An 18,814-nucleotide genomic window follows, 5' to 3' on the forward strand; every position below is an offset into this window, starting at 1 on the left:
ACTGTATGTTTGCTAAATGAATTTAATTTCAAAAAAAATTAAATTTAGGGCAGCCTGGGTGGCTCAGGGGTTTTGTACCACCTTCAGCCCAGGGCATGATCCTGGAGACCCAGGATAGAGTCCCATGTCAGGCTCTCTGCATGGAGCCTGCTTCTTCCTCTGCCTGTGTCTCTGCTTCTCTCTCTCTGTATGTGTCTCTCATGAGTAAATAAATAAAATCTTTAAAAAACCCCAAAATTTTAAATTTAAAAAAGTCTACCACCATCTCATTTACTTAAGTAATATTGAAGATATTTAATTTATTCCTTTAACTAGGGGATATAATTCCTACAGCATCATATTAAGACAACACTTTGTTTATTTTTCTTTGTCTTATTTTTAATTATTATGTATTTTCTTAAACAGAACACAGTTTTCCTTGCCCAATGGACAATCTCACAGAAGTGACAGAGTTCCTGCTCATGGGGTTTTCTGACATCTGCGAGCTACAGATACTTCATGCTGGACTCTTTCTGCTGATTTATCTGACAGCAGTGGTGTGGAACGTTCTCATCATGATTATCATTACTTTTGATCAGTATCTTCACCGGCCTATGTACTTCTTTCTGAAGAACCTCTCCTTTTTAGATTTGTGCTATGTTTCAGTCACTGTGCCTAAGTCAATCCACAGCTCCCTGACTCACAGTAACTCCATCTCTTACCTTGGCTGTGTGGCTCAAGTCTATTTTTTCTTTGCTTTTGCATCTGCTGAGCTGGCCTTTCTCACTGTCATGTCCTATGATCGCTATGTTGCCATTTGCCACCCCCTCCAATATGAAGCCATTATGACATCAGAAAAATGCCACCACATAGCAGCCATTGCCTGGCTGAGTTGCTTTATTTATGCATCTGTCCACACTGGCAACATATTTTGGGAGCCCATATCAAGATACAGAAAAATCCACCAGTTCTTCTGTGACATCTCCCACGTTTTGGCCCTGGTTTCCCATGAGGTTTTCTTTGCTGAGTTTGTGAGCCTGGCTCTGAGCTCCTGCTTTGTGCTGGTTTGCTTTGTTCTTATGATCATCTCCTATATCCAGATCTTCTCAACAGTGCTCAGAATCCCTTCAGTAGAGAGTAGGGCAAAAGCGTTTTCTACCTGCTCTCCACAGCTGATTGTTATTATGCTCTTCCTTACTACAGGGCTCTTTGGTGCCTTGGGACCAATTGCCAAGACTTCATCCATTCAAGATTTGGTGATTGCTGTGGCTTACACAGTTTTGCCTCCCTTCCTAAATCCCATCATATATAGTCTTCGAAACAAGGAGATTAAAGCAGCTATTTGGAGGATATTTGAGAAGATAAATTCTTTGCAAATTAGAAACAATTAGATTTTGCTAATACAAGATCTGTAACGAAAGACTAGGAGAGTATAAATACTTTATGGAAAAAAAAAGATATTGGAAAAACTTGAGCGGCAGATTATTTCCAACCCATATGTAGAAATAAATACAAATATTTCTTCAAAAATTAAAAATCTCTTGATATCAAATTTTGCAAAATTGTGTAACTACAACTTTTGTGGTGTTCCATTCCTTCTCATTCCATATCTTTGAACTCATTTAAATACCTTATATTGAGCCTGATATCCTACACTCAAGTTACTATGTATTTGTTGGAAGGGGCCTCTCTCTCTCTCTCTCTCTCACACACACACACACACACAACTTTCTAGTACCTGATTTATCTACTTAGCAAAAGAAAGCATAGAACAAGCCAGGTAGTTATATAGGAGGTGAGTAAATTTGGTTTTTTTTGCCCAAAATTTAATAACATTTTTCTTTCAATCTTAGTTAATTCTATAAATCTGACAGGAAATTGAACTAAGCTTCATCAACAGTCTTTTTGGCAACCATTTAAATTGTCATGTTCCACTTTTGAAATGTTACAGTAATTATTGCAATAATAAAAACAGATAAATTTGATTTATACCTGACACAGCCTAAATATACATTTATGTTTATAGTAACTCAATCCTTATAATAACACAACAAAATAACAGTGTTTGTTCTATTTATTTCATCCAGGTTTCATAAATATGAAAACTGAATTCAATCTCAAAAACATGCCAAAGTTACACAGCCAAAGCTATCCAAACCAAGAATTGATTCCAAGCAGTTTGATTAGAGCATTTATAAATTTATAATGTTATTCACAATTCTATGCTATCTTAATATCTGTAATAAAAATTAATGTTCTTATGTTAATATATACACATATATATTCGTTATTATTATTTCTCCATGTTAGATTTTGTGGGTTTTTTAAAGATATTATTTATTTATTCATGAGAGATACAGACAGGCAGACAGACAGAGGGAGAAGCAGGGTCCCTGCAGGGAGTCCAATGTGGGCCTCAATCCCAGGACCCTAGGATCATGCCCTGAGCCAAAGGCAGACCCTCAACAACTGAGCCACCCAGGTCTTCTAGATTTTGTAGAAGACCCTAGATTTTGTATTCTTGTTGCTAGTATCATATTTAGGATAATTATAATTATTTTATATTAAAAGTTATAAAAGAGTGACATTTTTGGTGCCATTATTATCTGTTTTTCATAAAAGTTATTTTATTTTTTATTTTTTGTTTTGTTTTCTAAATAAATTTTTTTTTATTGGTGTTCAATTTGTCAACATACAGAATAACACCCAGTGCTCCTCCCGTCAAGTGCCCACCTCAGTGCCCACCACCCAGTCACCCCCACCCCCCGCCCACCTCCCCTAGTTCGTTTCCCAGAGTTAGGAGTCTTTCATGTTCTGTCTCCCTTTCTGGTATTTCCCACTTGTTTTTTCTCCTTTCCCCTTTATTCCCTTTCACTCTTTTTTATAAAAGTTATTTTAGATTGATAATATGATTTTTGAATTTTCTGCCTGTTTTATTCTTCAAAATAATTTAAATAGTTGCCTCTATTCCTCAAATATTTAATAGGTGACATTTGTAAACCACTTGTGATTAGAGGCTTTCTTTGAATTTTGGTGAAATTTCTTTGAAATTTCCATATATAATTAGTTAATGCATTTTTATAAATTTTACAATTTTCAAAATGGATATTTTCACACAAAATCGAATGTATTATTCTGGACTTAGTATCTGAGTTTATATCCGTGATGTAGCCACTAATTTCTTAAAATTATATGTTTTTGAAGACTCAGTTGATTATATTTTTAATGTGTGGCTATTTTACTTTTAATTTTACTTTATCTTCACAGTAATAATTAGTTTCAAGTTCTTATGTATTTAATTTTTAATTAGATATGATGTAATTCACATGGTGTACAAGTCTATGAGTTTTGACAAATATATGGAGTCATATAAATGTCTATGCCTTTACATACAAAAAGTCATATGTACACCATAACTCCCTCTTTAAAATATTTGGATCTTAAAAAACTTCCACTATAGTTTTTTTATTAGAGTTCAAATTGCCAACATATAGCATAATACCCAGTGCTCATCCTGCTAAGTGCCCCCCTCAGTGCCCATTACCCAGTCACCTCAATCCCCCGCCCACCTCCCTTTCCAATATCCCTTGGTTTTTTCCCCAGAGTTAAGTGTCTCTCATGATTTGTCACCCTCACTGATATTTTCACTCATTTTCTATCCCTTCTCCTTTATTCAATTCCACTATTTTTTACATTCCACAAATGAATGAGAGCATATAATGTTTGTCCTTCACCACTTGACTTATTTCACTCAGCATAATACCCTCCAGTTCCATCCACATTGAAGCAAATGGTGGGAATTTGTTATTTATAATGGCTGAGTAATATTCCATTGTATACATAAACCACATCTTCTTTATCCATTCATCTTTCCTTGGACACTGAGGCTCCTTCCACAGTAAGGCTACAGAGGACATTGATGCTATAAACATTGAGGTGCAGGTGTTCTGGGATTTCACTGCATTTGTATCTCTGGGGTAAATCCCCAGCAGTGCAATCGATGGGTCATAGGGCAGATGTATTTTTAGCTCTTTGAGAAACTTCCACACAGTTTCCAGAGTGGCTGAACGAGTTCACGTTGCCACACACAGTGCAGGAGGGTTCCCCTTTGTCCACATCCTCTCCAACATTTGTGGTTTCCTGTCTTGTTAAATTTCCCCATTCTCACTGGTGTGAGGTGGTATCTCATTGTGGTTTTGATTTGTATTTCCCTGATGGCAAGTGATGCAGAGCATTTTCTCATGTGCTTGTTGGCCATGTCTATGTCTTCCTCTGTGAGATTTCTGTTCATGTCTTTTGCCCATTTCATGATTGGATTCTTTGTTTCTTTGCTGTTGAGTTGAATAAGTTCTTGATAGATCTTGGAAACTAGCCCTTTATCTGATAAGTCATTTGCAAATATCTTCTCCCATTCTGTAGATTGTCTTTGAGTTTTGTTGACTGTATCCTTTGCTGTGCAAAAGCTTCTTATCTTGATGAAGTCCCAATAGTTCATTTTTGCTTTTCTTTCCTTTGCCTTCGTAAATGCATATTGCAAAAAGTTGTGGCCAAGTTCAAAAAGGGTGTTTCCTCTGTTCTTCTCTAGGATTTTGATGGAATCTTGTCTCACATTTAGATCTTTCATCTATTTAGAGTTTATCTTTGTGTAGGGTGTAAGCGAATGGTCTAGTTCATTCTTCTGCATGTGGATGTCCAATTTTCCTAGCACCATTTATTGAAGAGACTATCTTTTTCCAGTGGATACTCTTTCCTGCTTTGTCAAATAATAGTTGACATAGAGTTGAGGGCCCATTTATGGATTCACTATTCTGTTCCATTGATCAACGTGTCTGTTTTTGTGCCAGTACCACACTGTTTTGATGACCACAGTTTTGTAGTACAAACTGAAATCTGGCATTGTGATGCCCCCAGCTCTGGTTTTCCTTTTTAATATTGCCCTGGCTTTCGGGGTCTTTTCTGATTCCACACAAATCTTAAGATGGTTTGTTCCAACTCTTTGAAAAAAGTCCATGGTATTTTGATAGGGATTGCATTAAATGTGTACATTGCCAAGGGTAGCATTGACATTTTCACAACATTAATTCTTCTAATCCCTGAGCATGGAAAATTTTTCCATCTCTTTGTGTCTTCCTCCATTTCCTTCAGAAGTGTTCTGCAGTTTTTAGGGTATACATTCTTTACCTCTTTGATTAGGTATACTTCTAGGTGTGTTATGATTTTGGGTGTAATTGTAAATGGGATTGACTCCTTAATCTCTCTTTTTCAGTATCATTCTTAGTATATAGAAATGCCACTGATTTCTGGGCATTGATTTGTTACTGACACACGGCTGAATTGTTGTATGAGTCCTACAATAACTGGGATGCAATTTTAGGTTTTCTTTATTAGGTATCATGTCATCTGTGAAGAGGGAGAGTTTGACTTCTTCTCTATCAATTTGAACGCCTTTTATTTCTTTTGTTGCATGATTCCTGTGGCTAGGACTTCTATTTTTTAATTTTTTAAAAGTTTTTTAATAATAAATTTATTTTTTATTGGTGTTCAATTGCCAACATACAGAATAATACCCAGTGCTCATCCCGTCAAGTGCCCCCCTCAGTGCCTGTCACCTATTCACCCCCACACCCGCCCTCCACCCCTCCCACCACCACTAGATCGTTTCCCAGAGTTAGGAGTCTTCCTGTCTCCCTTTTTGATATTTCCAACCCATTTCTTCTCCCTTCCCTTCTAATCCCTTTCACTATTATTTATAGTCCCCAAATGAATGAGACCATATAATATTTGTCCTTCTCCGCTTGACTTATTTCACTCAGCATAATACCCTCCAGTTCCATCCATGTTGAAGCACATGGTAGGTATTTGTCATTTCTAATGGCTGAGTAATATTCTATTGTATACATAAACCACATCTTCTTGATACGTTCATCTTTCGATGGACACCGAGGCTCCTTCCACAGTTTGGCTATTGTGGACATTGCTGCTATAAACATCGGGGTGCAGGTGTCCCGGCATTTCATTGCATCTGCATCTTTGGGGTAAATCCCCAGCAGTGCAATTGCTGATTCGTAGGGCAGGTCTATTTTTAACTCTTTGAGGAACTTCCACACTGTTTTCCACAGTGGCTGTACAGTTCACATTCCCTCCAACAGTGTAAGAGGGTTCCCTTTTCTCTGCATCCTCTCCATTATTTGTGGTTTCCTGCCTTGTTAATTTCCCCCATTCTCACTGGTGTGAGGTGGTATCTCATTTCAGGTTGTACTACAAAGCTGTGGTCATCAAAACAGTGTAGTACTGGCACAAAAACAGACACGTAGATCAATGGAATACAATAGACAATCCAGAAGTGGACCCTCAACTTTATGGTCAACTAATATTGGATAAAGTAGGAAAGACTATCTACTGGAAGAAAGACAGTCTCTTCAATAAATGGTGCTGGGAAAATTGGACATCCACATTCAGAAGAATGAAACTAGACCACTCTCTTGCACCCTACACAAAGATAAACTCAAAATGGATGAAAATATAAATGTGAGACAAGAGTCCATCAGAATCCTAGATAACACAGGCAACACCCTTTTTGAACTCGGCCACAGTAACTTCTTACGAGTTACATCCACGAAGGCAAAAGAAACAAAAGCAAAAATGAAGTATTGGGACTTCATCAAGACAAGAAGCTTCTGCACAGCAAAGGATACAGTCAACAAAACTCAAAGACAACCTACAGAATGGGAGAAGATATTTGCAAATGACGTATCACATAAAGGGCTAGTTTCCAAGATCTATAAAGAACTTATTAAACTCAACAGCAAAGAAACAAACAATCCAATCATGAAATGGGCAAAAGACATGAACAGAAATCTCACAGAGGAAGACATAGACATGGCCAACAAGCACATGAGAAAATGCTCTGCATCACTTGCCATCAGGGAAATACTAATCAAAACCACAATGAGATACCACCTCACACCAGTGAGAATGGGGAAAACTAACAAGGCAGGAAACCACAAATGTTGGAGAGGATATGGAGAATGGGGAACTCTCTTGCAGTGTTGGTGGGAATGTGAAATGCTGCAGCCACTCTGGAAAACTGTGTAGAGGTTCCTCAAAGAGTTAAAAATAGACCTGCCCTACGACCCAGCAATTGCACTGTTCGGGATTTACCCCAAAGATACAGATGTAAAGAAACGCTGGGACACCTGCACCCCGATGTTTATAGCAGCAATATCCACAATAGCCAAACTGTGGAAGGAGCCTCGGTGTCCATCAAAAGATAAATGGATAAAGAAGAAGTGGTTTATGTATACAATGGAATATTACTCAGCCATTAGAAATGACAAATACCCACCATTTGCTTCAATGTGGACCGAACTGGAGGGTATTATACTGAGTGAAGTAAATCAAGTGGAGAAGGACAAATATTATATGGTCTCATTCATTTGGGGAATATAAATAATAGTGAAAGGGAATAGAAGGGAAGGGAGAAGAAATGGGTTATAAATATCAGAAAGGGAGACAGAACATGAAGACTCCTAACTCTAGGAAACAAACTAGGGGTGGTGGAAGGGGAGGATGGTGGGGGGGTGCGGGTGAATGGGTGACGGGCACTGAGGGGGGCACTTGATGGGATGAACACTGGGTGTTATTCTGTATGTTGGCAAATTGAACACCAATAAAAAATAAATTTATTATTAAAAAATGATTAAAAAATTAAAAACATATTATGAGCAGCTATATGCCAATAAATTAGGCAATCTAGAAGAAATGGACACATTTCTGGAAAGCCACAAACTACCAAAACTTGAAGAGGAAGAAATAGAAAACCTGAACAGGCCAATAACCAGGGAGGAAATTGAAACAGTCATCAAAAACCTCCCAAGACACAAAAGTCCAGGGACAGATGGCTTCCCTGGGGAATTCTATCAAACGTTTAAAGAGGAAACCATACCTATTCTACTAAAGCTATTTGGAAAGATAAAAAGAGATGGAGTACTTCCAAACTCATTCCATGAGGCCATCATCACCTTAATTCCAAAACCAAAGACTCCACCAAAAAGGAGAATTATAGGCCAATATTCCTGATGAACATGGTTGCAAAAATTCTCAACAAGATACTAGCCAATAGGATCCAACGATACATTAAGAAGATTATTCACCATGACCAACTGGGATTTATTCCTGGGATGCAAGGTTGGTTCAACACTTGTAAAACAATCAATGTGATTCATCATAGCAGCAAGAGAAAAAACAAGAACCCTAGGATCCTCTCAATAGAATCAGAGAAAGCATTTGACAAAATACAGCATCCATTCCTTATCAAAACCCTTCAGAGTGTAGGGATAGAGGGAATATTCCTCAACATCTTAAAAGCCATCTACGAAAACCCCACAGCAAATATCATTCTCAATGGGGTAGCACTGGGAGCCTTTCCCCAAGAGGAGGAACAAGACAGGGATGTCCACTCTCACCACTGCTATTCAACATAGTACTAGAAGTCCTAGCCTCAGCAATAAGTAAACAAAAAGAAATAAAACTCATTCAAATTGGCAAAGAAGAAGTCAAACTCTCCCTCTTCGCCGATGACATGATACTCTACATAGAAAACCCAAAAGCCTCCACTCCAAGATTGCTAGAACTCATACAGCAATTTGGCAGCGTGGCAGGAAACAAAATCAATGCCCAGAAGTCAGTGGCATTTCTATACACGAACAATGAGCCTGAAGAAAGAGAAATTAAGGAGTCCATCCCATTTACAATTGGACCCAAAAGCATAAGATACCTAGGAATAAACCCAACCAAAGAGGTAAAGGATCTATACCCTAAAAACTATAGAACACTTCTGAAAGAAATTGAGGAAGACACAAAGAGATGGAAAAATATTCCATGCTCATGGATTGGCAGAATTAATAGTGTGAAAATGTCAATGTTACCCAGGGCAATATACACTTTTAATGCAATCCCTATCAAAATACCATGGACTTTCTTCAGAGAGTTAGAACAAATTATTTTAAGATTTGTGTGGAATCAGAAAAGACCCCGAATAGCCAGGGGAATTTTAAAAAAGAAAACCATATCTGGGGGCATCACAATGCCAGATTTTAGGTTGTACTACAAAGCTGTGGTCATCAAGACAGTGTGGTACTGGCACAAAAACAGACACATAGATCAATGTAATACATAGACAATCCATAAGTGGACCCTCAACTTTATGGTGAATAATATTCGACAAAGGTGGAAAGACTATCCACTGAAAAAAAGACAGTCTCTTCACTAAATGGTGCTGAGAAATTGGACATCCACATGCAGAAGAATGAATCTAGACCACTCTCTTGCATCATACACAAAGATAAACTCAAAATGGATGAAAGATCTAAATGTGAGACAGATTCCATCAAAATCCTAGAGGAGAACAGAGGAAACACCCTTTTTGAACTCGGCCACAGTAACTTCTTGCAAGATACATCCACGAAGGCAAAAGAAAGAAAAGCTAAAATGAACTATTGGGACTTCATCAAGATAAGAAGCTTTTGCTGTGCAAAAGATACCATCAATATAACTCAAAGACAACCTACAGAATGGGAGAAGATATATGCAAATGACATATCAGATAAAGGGCTAGTTTCCAAGATCTATAAAGAACTTCTTAAACTCAACAGCAAAGAAACAAGCAATCCAATCATGAAATGGGCAAAGGACATGAAGAGAAATTTCACAGAGGAAGACATAGACATGGCCAACAAGCACATGAGGAAATGCTCTGCATCACTTGCCATCAGGGAAATACTAATCAAAATCACAATGAGATACCACCTCACACCACTGAGAAGGGGGAAATTTAACAAGTCAGGAAACCACAAATGTTGGAGAGGATATGGAGAAAGGGGAACTCTCTTGCACTGTTGGTGGGAATGTGAAATGGTGCAGCCACTCTGGAAAAGTGTGTGGAGGTTTCTCAAAGAATGAAAAATAGACCTGCCCTAGGACCCAGCAATTGCACTGCTGAGGATTTACCCCAAAGATGCAGATGCAATGAAACGCCGGGACACCTGCACCTGATATTTATACCAGCAATGTCCACAGTAGCCAAACTGTTGAAGGAGCATCAGTGTCCATTGAAAGATGAGTGGATAAAGAAGATGTGGTCTATGTATACAATGGAATATTCCTCAGCCATTAGAAACGACAAATACCCACCATTTTCTTCGACGTCGATGGAACTGGAGGTTATTATGCTGAGTGAAATAAGTCAATCGGAGAAGGACAAACATTATATGGTCTCATTCATTTGGGGTATATAAATATAGTGAAAGGGAAATAAGGGGAAAGGAGAAAAAATGAGTCGAAATATGAGAATGGGTGACAGAACATGAAAGGCTCTTAACTCAAAAACGAACTAGGGGTGGTGGAAGGGGAGGTGGTCCGGGGTGGGGGTCACTGGGTGACGGGCTTGAGGGAGGCCCTTGATGGGATGAGCCCTGGGTGTTATTCTATATGTTGTCAAATATAACACCAATAGAAAATAAATTTATAAAATATATCGAAATCACCACAAAAATATGGAGGTTAAATAATCTGCTACTAAATAATGGTATCAAATTCAAAATAAAAAAATACTTGAATATAAATGAAAAGAAAAACACAACAGCCCATTGCCTTTGGGATGTAGCAAAACTCTTCTCTTTTCCAAGTTGTTTTTTTAAATATTTTATAGATTTAGGAGAGAGAGAGCAAGAGAGAGCGAGCAAAACAGGGGGGAGGAGCAGAGAGAGAGAGGAAGAAGAAGACTCCCCTCTGAGCAGAGAGCCTGACATGAGACTTGATCCCAGGACCATGAGATCATGACCTGAGCCAAAGGCAGATGCTTAACTGAGCTACCTATGTGCCCCTCTAACTGGGAAGTTAGTGAAATAAGGCCTATCTCAAAAACCAAGAAGAAAAATCTTAAAATAAACAACTTAGCCTTACAAAAAAGGAGCCTAGAAAAAGAAAAGCAAACAAAGCCCAAAACCAGTAGAGGGGCATAATAAAGATGAGAGCTGAAATGAACATATTAGAAACAAACAATAGACAAATAAATTAAATTAGGAGTTCATTCTTTGAAAGACCTACAAAATTGATAAACTCTTAGCCAGACTCATTAGAAGCAAAAAGAAAGAAAGAGAGACACAACACAAATAAATCAGACATGAAAGAGGAGAAATTATAACCAACACCACACCAATACAAAGGATTATAAAAGGATAGTATGAAAAATTATATACCAACAAATTAGGAAATGTAACAGAAATGGATAAATTCCTAGGAACATACATCCTCCCAAAATTAAATAAGGAGGAAATAGAATATTTGAACAGCACTGAAATACCATCAATGAAATAGAATCAGTGATGAAGCTCTTCCCAGCTAACAGAAATCCAGAGCCAGATGACTTTAAAGGTGAAGTTTACCAGGCACCTGGGAGGCTGAGTCAGTAAAGTGTCTGACTCTTGCTGTAGGCTCTGGTCAAGATCTCAGGGTCATGAGATTGAGCCCCATAATGGGTTCCACACTCAATGAGGAGTCTGCTTGAGATTCTGTCTCTCCCTCTCCCTTTACTCCTTCCCCAGCTCGTAGTCTCTCTCTCTCTCAAAATCAATCAATCAATCTTAAGTTGAATCCTACCAAACATATAAGGAAGAGTTAATACCTATTGCTCTCACACTATTCCAAAAAAAAAAAAGAAAAAGAAAGAGAGAAAGAAAGAGAGAGAGAGAGAGAGAGAGAGAATAAGGAGAGTTTCAATTTGTTCTGAGTCCAGCATTACTCAGATACCAACCTAGGTAAAACATGACAAAAATAAAGAGAAATAGTGGCCAATATCTCTGAAGATCATAGATGCCAAAAGTTTCTAGATAAAGGTGGTCAGTATTTGCAAATCAATAAGTGTGTCACATTAACCAACAAGAGAAAGATTAAAAACTATTATGATCATTTCCATTGATGTGGAAAAGGCATTTTACAAACTATAATATCTATTCAGGATAACAACCCCCAATAAAGTAATTTAGAGGGAACATGCCTCAACATAATAAAAGCCATATATGAAAAGCCCACAGCTTATATACTACTTAATAGTGAAGAACTGAGAACTTTTCCCTTACGGTCAGGAAAGTAAAGAAGTCCACTCTCACCACTTTATTCAGCATAGTACTGGAAGTCTAAGCCATAGCAATCTGACAACAAAAAGAAATAAAAGGCCTATAAATAAAAGGAAGAAGGGAAATTTCACTATTTGCAGATGACATGAGACTATTTGTGGAAAACTCTAAAGATTCCACCATAAAAACTACTAGAACTGACAAACTCAGTAAGGTCTTAGGATACAAAATCAACATGCAGAAACCTGTTGCATTTCTATGAGCTAGTACTGAAGTAACAGACAAATTGAGAAAACTATCCCATTTACAATAGCTCCAAAAATAACAAAATGCCTAAAAATAAACTTAACCAAAGAGGTTGACAATCATTTAGTCCTTGGGCTTCAGAGGCTGCATCAGTGAATGACAAGAGAACTGTATCAATTCCTCATACAATACTTTTGAAATTAAGTGGAATAGATATACACAACATAAGAAACATATTTTATGATATGGGAAAGGCTAAGGCCATATTTAACCTGGCATCTATTTCACAGACAAGATTTTATTGATGATGGTGAAATTTGAGATTACTTTTAATATTGGTTAAGACTTCCAGTTAATAAAATAAAAGACTTCCAGCTAATAATAAGAAAACATTTTTCAAAGACATGAGGAGAAAACTCGAACAGTGCAACAGAGATACCTATTACCTTTACGTTGTTGTTGTTGTTGGGTCTCTTAATTGCACTCTTCTTCAAAGTCCCAGAAGGAATTGATCAAAAGTAAACCTCATGAACTCCCATAATGGGCGTAGTGAAACCAGGATGATGTCACTCTCCTGTCTATCTTTAAAAGGTCAACCACAGCCACATTCCATTACCCAGATGGATAAGGGCTGCAGCGTCATCTGATGCTGAGTTCAATCATATACAAAGAGCTACAGGAGCAAAAGGGTAATTACTGTTTCTGACCTGTTCTCCTTTTGATATGTGCTGTAAGTTCTTTTTTTAAAGGTTTTATTTATTTATTCATGAGAGGCACACACACACACACACAGAGAGAGAGAGAGAGAGGGGTCGGGGGAGAGAGGGAGAGGCAGAGACACAGGCAGAGGGAGAAGCAAGGCCCTATGCAGGGAGCCCGATGCTGAACTCAATCCTGGGATTCCAGGATCATGCCGGGGGCTGAAGGCAGGCGTGAAACCGCTGAGCCACCCGGGGATCCCAATGCTATAAATTCTTGACCATATTTCCTCAATTTTTCGCTGTCATCTATTTTTATGAAGAAAAGCAAAGATGATTTTTTAAATTCAAGAATAATTAACACACAACGTTATATTAGTTCCAGTTGTATAATATATTTGACAATTCTATACATTTCTCTGTGCTCATCAAGATAAGTGTATTCTTAATCACCTTTTTTTGGATTGAATCTTTCATGTAACAATAACTTTCTGTAATATATTAGGAAATGGGTTTTTATTCCCATTATGTGTTTACAAAAGAATACACGTTCCTCCTATATTATTGGATGATGTATTTGTTTTCTTGTGTCTGTAATTTTACAAAAGAAATGAGACTGATTTTATTTTGGGTGGGAGTGATTTCTGATAGTTAGAAAACTTAAACAAATGTCTCAATTATCTTTATGTTTCTTACATGAAACTGGCAGTGAGGAGCTATACCCAAATTGTATACAGTGGAGGGATGATAGTGTTCTAGAGAGCTAAGGCAGCATTACGAGCTCTGGGCCCCAACATCTGAATTGAGACCCAAGTCCTCCCTCCAGGTAATTTAGGTGATGCTAAGCAAATGACCTGGGAATGTGAATTATTTAATTTGTAAAGGAGAAAATAAGATGTGTAAGATAACTCTTGAGGAAGATAAAATATGGTAAAGCAATAGAACAGTTCCTGGCATGCTGTCAGCTTCAAATAAAGATTTCATGTTATTCTACCATTACTAAGTCCCCAAAGTAAGTAGTGCAGTATTCTATGTATATTAAACTCAAGAAATTGGATACAGAAAAATAAGAATGAGCAGTGAGGTCAATTACCTTATAAGGTGCAGACAGCATTCTCTGTCTGGTGTGCCAGTGGGCTGTTCAGTGCAGCTTGATCACAGTCATTCTCATTTCCAAAATTTCAATAATGATTTGTTTCATTTTGGCCAAAATATTGACTCAGAAAGCATGTATGTTTTTCTTTGGGGCTGTTTTAACTTTGCACAGGGGCTGGGGGTTTCATCTACCAGTAGGTGTGAAATTTGACAAGTGATAATTTTTAATGCAATGTGTACCAGATTTGTTGGATATTTATATAAGGCATCAAATTAATCTCCAGTGTTGTCTACTGCTTTAGCACCACAGAACTAGGGGCTCCTAATGCACTGAATATGTGATTAGTCTCTGGAATCATTACAAGAGCATCGAATGTCTTGAAAGTTGGAGATATTCCTGAAATATCCCTATATCACAATCATTTCTAAACTCTTCCTAGAGAGAAGAGCCAATATTTCTTTTCATGTTGGTAAGGAATTTTAAAATTTAACACTTAACATGTCAGAAACCAAAAAATTTCAAAGCTATTAAAGGTTTACATTTTCATAAGAGAAAATGTAATAGAAGTTATTACTGATTCTTTTCAGAAAGAACAGATATGTTTTACTTCTATTGTTCTTTCTTCTTTATTTTGAGCTGTTTTAAAATTCTACTTTAAATCACACACACACATACACACAATATTTTTGCCTGAGCAGACAGACTGTGACCTCCTTCAGTGTAACCAATTTCAATTTTATTTTACTGGTCTTTAGCATTTAACACAGATGTTGGCTTTGATTAGCCAGATAAAGGAGGGGGATGGAATTGGAGTCAGAAACAACTCAGTGTTGCTCAGTTTTTCTCTCTGCATCTCAGTTTCCATGAAAGATTGGTTGCTACAGACAATAAAGTTGATGATGCTTGTGAAGACAACTAAAGACTTCCTTTGTAAATGACAATGATCTTCTAAGTGCTAGATCTTCCTCCTTAAATTTAGAATAAAGAGTAGGAGCTTTAAGTAAGTGAAGTTGTAAAAATTATCAAATCCAAATTCTTTTTTTAAACATTTTATTTATTCATAAGAGACACAGAGAGCGGCAGAAACAGGCAGAGGGAGAAGCAGGCTCCTCATAGGGAGCCCGATGTGGAACTCGATCCCCAGATCTGGGAGCACTCCCTGAGCCAAAGGCAGAGAGGCTCAACCGCTGACCTACCCAGGTGTCCGTCGAAACCAAATTCTTACGTGTATGAATACATATTAAAACTGGCAAACAGGAGTAATTCATCTTATATCACAAAACGAAAATGGTAACAGTCGTCTCTTACAGAGAATCTGCACACTAATTATCGTAGGTCTTACCTCTTTAACAATTTATGTACTTACTCATCTGTATTTGATCATTTCTAAGCACTTTTATTATTTTATATAATTTAATCTTGAACATACTTGAGATTTAACCTTATTATCCTCTTTTTATGTAAAGTGGACAAAAGAATGGTGGGTAGAGGATAATCTGGACCCACAGTCATGGCCCAGACTCAAACTATGGACTCTTAAATTAATGTCCCTAAGATATCTAAGGGCCTGGCCATTGGTGAAGACCCCATCTGTTCCTGTGGCTGCATGGCCTACTCCACACAACTACAGGGCATCACAATCTGCCTGATTGTTCAGACAGAGGACATTGGAACTTTGGGTATGAAAATTCCCCAAATTCTGTTTCAGTTATTTTATAAACCTTCTTATATAGAATATATCTCTAAAAGTTTTTAAATTTCAGTTGGATTTTTAAACCAGAGAGGTTGATTCCATTTTGACTTCCATAACAGAACTCTCTAGAAATTAGGGGTTTTATTTATTTATTTTTTTATGATTTTATTTATTTATTCATGAGAGACATAGAGAAAACAGCAGAGACATAAGCAGAGGGAGAAGGACACGATACAGGACACGTTCCCAGGACCCCAGTATCACAACCTGAGCCAAAGGCAGAAGCTCAACCACTGAGCTACCCAGGCACACTGTTCTCTCTCTCTCTCTCTCTCTCTCTTAAATGATTTACTTTTTGTGTTTTCAAAGAGTAGTGATTCTGCAAATTTCCATACTCACCGATAAATCACACTATCATTAGGAAATCTCAAAACCTTGGTCTGTGGAAATCTTATTATAAGTTATCAATATTCTTTCAAAATGCTTTCATTTGAATATGCTTGACACACAGTGTTTCATTAGTTTTCAGTTTACAGCATAGTGATTCACAAGGTTGAAAGTTATTATATGCTTATATGAGTGTAGCTACCATCTGTCATGAAACCACACTATCAGTGTGACAGAGAGTGGGGCAAAATTGGTGAAGGGGAGGGGATACCGGCCCCCAAGTATGGAATAATAAGTCACAGGAATAAAAAGGAGAGCATAAGTATTATAGTCAATGATATTGTAATAGCAAAATAATAAGACAGATGGTAGCTATAGTTGTGATGAACATAACAGTGTATATACTTCTTGTGGAAAAATGTCAACCATATTAACATTTTTCTAAAAATGATATAAAGCAAATAAAAATGAAAGAAGGAAAAAATCAAAATTCAAAAATACAGTGTCATGGACTATATTCTTTATGCTGTGGCTTTTATTCCTGTGACTTACTTATTCCATAAATGCAAGACAGTATCTCCCATTCTTCTTCACCCATTTAGTCATTGCTCCACCACTTTCTTCTCTCACAACAAGCACTTACTTCTCTGTATTTATGGAACCAATTCTGCTCTCTGTTTGTTCATTCATTTCTTTTTTTAATAATAAATTTATTTTTTATTGGTGTTCGATTTGCCAACATACAGAATAACACCCAGTGCTCATCCCATCAAGTGCCCCCCTCAGTGCTCGTCACCCATTTACCCCCATCCCCCGCCCTCCTCCACTTCCACCACCCCTGGTTTGTTTCCCAGAGTTAGGAGTCTTCATGTTCTATCTCCCTTTCTGATATTTCCAACCCATTTCTTCTCCCTTCCCTTATATTCCCTTTCACTATTATTTATATTCCCCAAATGAATGAGACCATATAATGTTTGTCCTTCTCCACTTGACTTATTTCACTCAGCATAATACCCTCCAGTTCCATCCACATTGAAGCAAATGGTGGGTATTTGTCATTTCTAATGGCTGAGGAATATTCCATTGTATACATAGACCACATCTTCTTGATACATTCATCTTTCGATGGACACCGAGGCTCCTTGCACAGTTTGGCTATTGTGGACATTGCTGCTAGAAACATCGGGTGCAGGTGTCCCGGCGCTTCATTGCATCTGTATCTTTGGGGTAAATCCCCAACAGTGCAAATGCTGGGTCGTAGGGCAGGTCTATTTTTAACTCTTTGAGGAACCTCCACACAGTTTTCCAGAGTGGCTGCACCAGTTCACATTCCCACCAACAGTGTAAGAGGGTTCCCTTTTCTCCACATCTCTCCAACATTTGTGGTTTCCTGCCTTGTTAATTTTCCCCATTCTCACTGGTGTGAGGTGGTATCTCATTGTGGTTTTGATTTGTATTTCCCTGATGGCAAGTGATGCAGAGCATTTTCTCATGTGCTTGTTGGCCATGTCTATGTCTTCCTCTGTGAGATTTCTGTTCATGTCTTATGCCCATTTCAAGATTGGATTCTTTGTTTCTTTGCTGTTGAGTTTAAGAAGTTCTTTATAGATCTTGGAAACTAGCCTTTTATCTGATACATCATTTGCAAATATCTTCTCCCATTCTGTAGGTTGTCTTTGAGTTTTGTTGACTGTATCCTTTGCTGTGCAAAAGCTTCTTATCTTGATGAAGTCCCAATAGTTCATTTTTGCTTTTGTTTCTTTTGCCTTGGTGGATGTATCTTGCAAGAAGTTACTGTGGCCGAGTTCAAAAAGGTGTTGCCTATGTTCTCCTCTAGATTCTGATGGAATCTTGTCTCACATTTAGATCTTTCATCCATTCTGAGTTTATCTTTGTGTATGGTGCAAGAGAGTGGTCTAGATTCATTCTTCTGCATGTGGATGTCCAATTTTCCCAGCAACATTTATTGAAGAGACTGTCTTTCTTCCAGTGGATAGTCTTTCCTTCTTTATCAAATATTAGTTGACCATAAAGTTGAGGGTCCACTTCTGGATTCTCTATTCTGTTTCATTGATCTATGTGTCTGTTTTTGTGCCAGTACCACTGGGAGCCTTTCCCCTAAGATCAGGAACAAGACAGGGACGTCCACTCTCACCACTGCTATTCAACATAGTACTGGAAGTCCTATCCTCAGCGATCAGACAACAAAAAGACATTAAAGGCATTCAAATTGGCAAAGAAGAAGTCAAACTCTCCCTCTTCGCCGATGACATGATACTCTACATAGAAAACCCAAAAGCCTCCACCTCAAGATTGCTAGAGCTCATACAGCAATTTGGCAGCATGGCAGGATACAAAATCAATGCCCAGAAGTCAGTGGCATGTCTAGACACTAACAATGAGACTGAAGAAAGAGAAATTAAGGAGTCAATCCCATTTACCATTGTACCCAAAAGCATAAGATTCCTAGGAATAAACCTAACCAAAGATTTAAAGTATCTATACCCTCAAAACTATAGAACACTTCTGAAAGAAATGGAGGAAGATGCAAAGAGATGGGAAAATATTCCATGCTCATGGA

General features: G+C 37.7%; 1 protein-coding gene across 1 annotated transcript; it reads left to right on the top strand.

Annotated features, from left to right (window-relative positions):
• The first annotated feature begins 409 nt into the window (after positions 1–409).
• LOC140609572 (olfactory receptor 14I1-like) lies at positions 410–1,520 on the top strand. The gene has a single exon (XM_072784778.1). It carries the CDS (start codon positions 426–428, stop codon positions 1,368–1,370), a length of 945 nt encoding a protein of 314 aa, XP_072640879.1. The 5' UTR covers positions 410–425; the 3' UTR covers positions 1,371–1,520.
• Positions 1,521–18,814: the final 17,294 nt, after the last annotated feature.

This window comes from Canis lupus, chromosome 18 (assembly GCF_048164855.1).
Source record: "Canis lupus baileyi chromosome 18, mCanLup2.hap1, whole genome shotgun sequence".
NCBI lineage: Eukaryota > Metazoa > Chordata > Mammalia > Carnivora > Canidae > Canis > Canis lupus.

What these genes read in the sequence shown, in the direction of transcription:
- LOC140609572 (XM_072784778.1), top strand. Translation starts at nt 426, where the DNA reads ATGGACAATCTCACAGAAGTGACAGAGTTCCTGCTCATGGGGTTTTCT.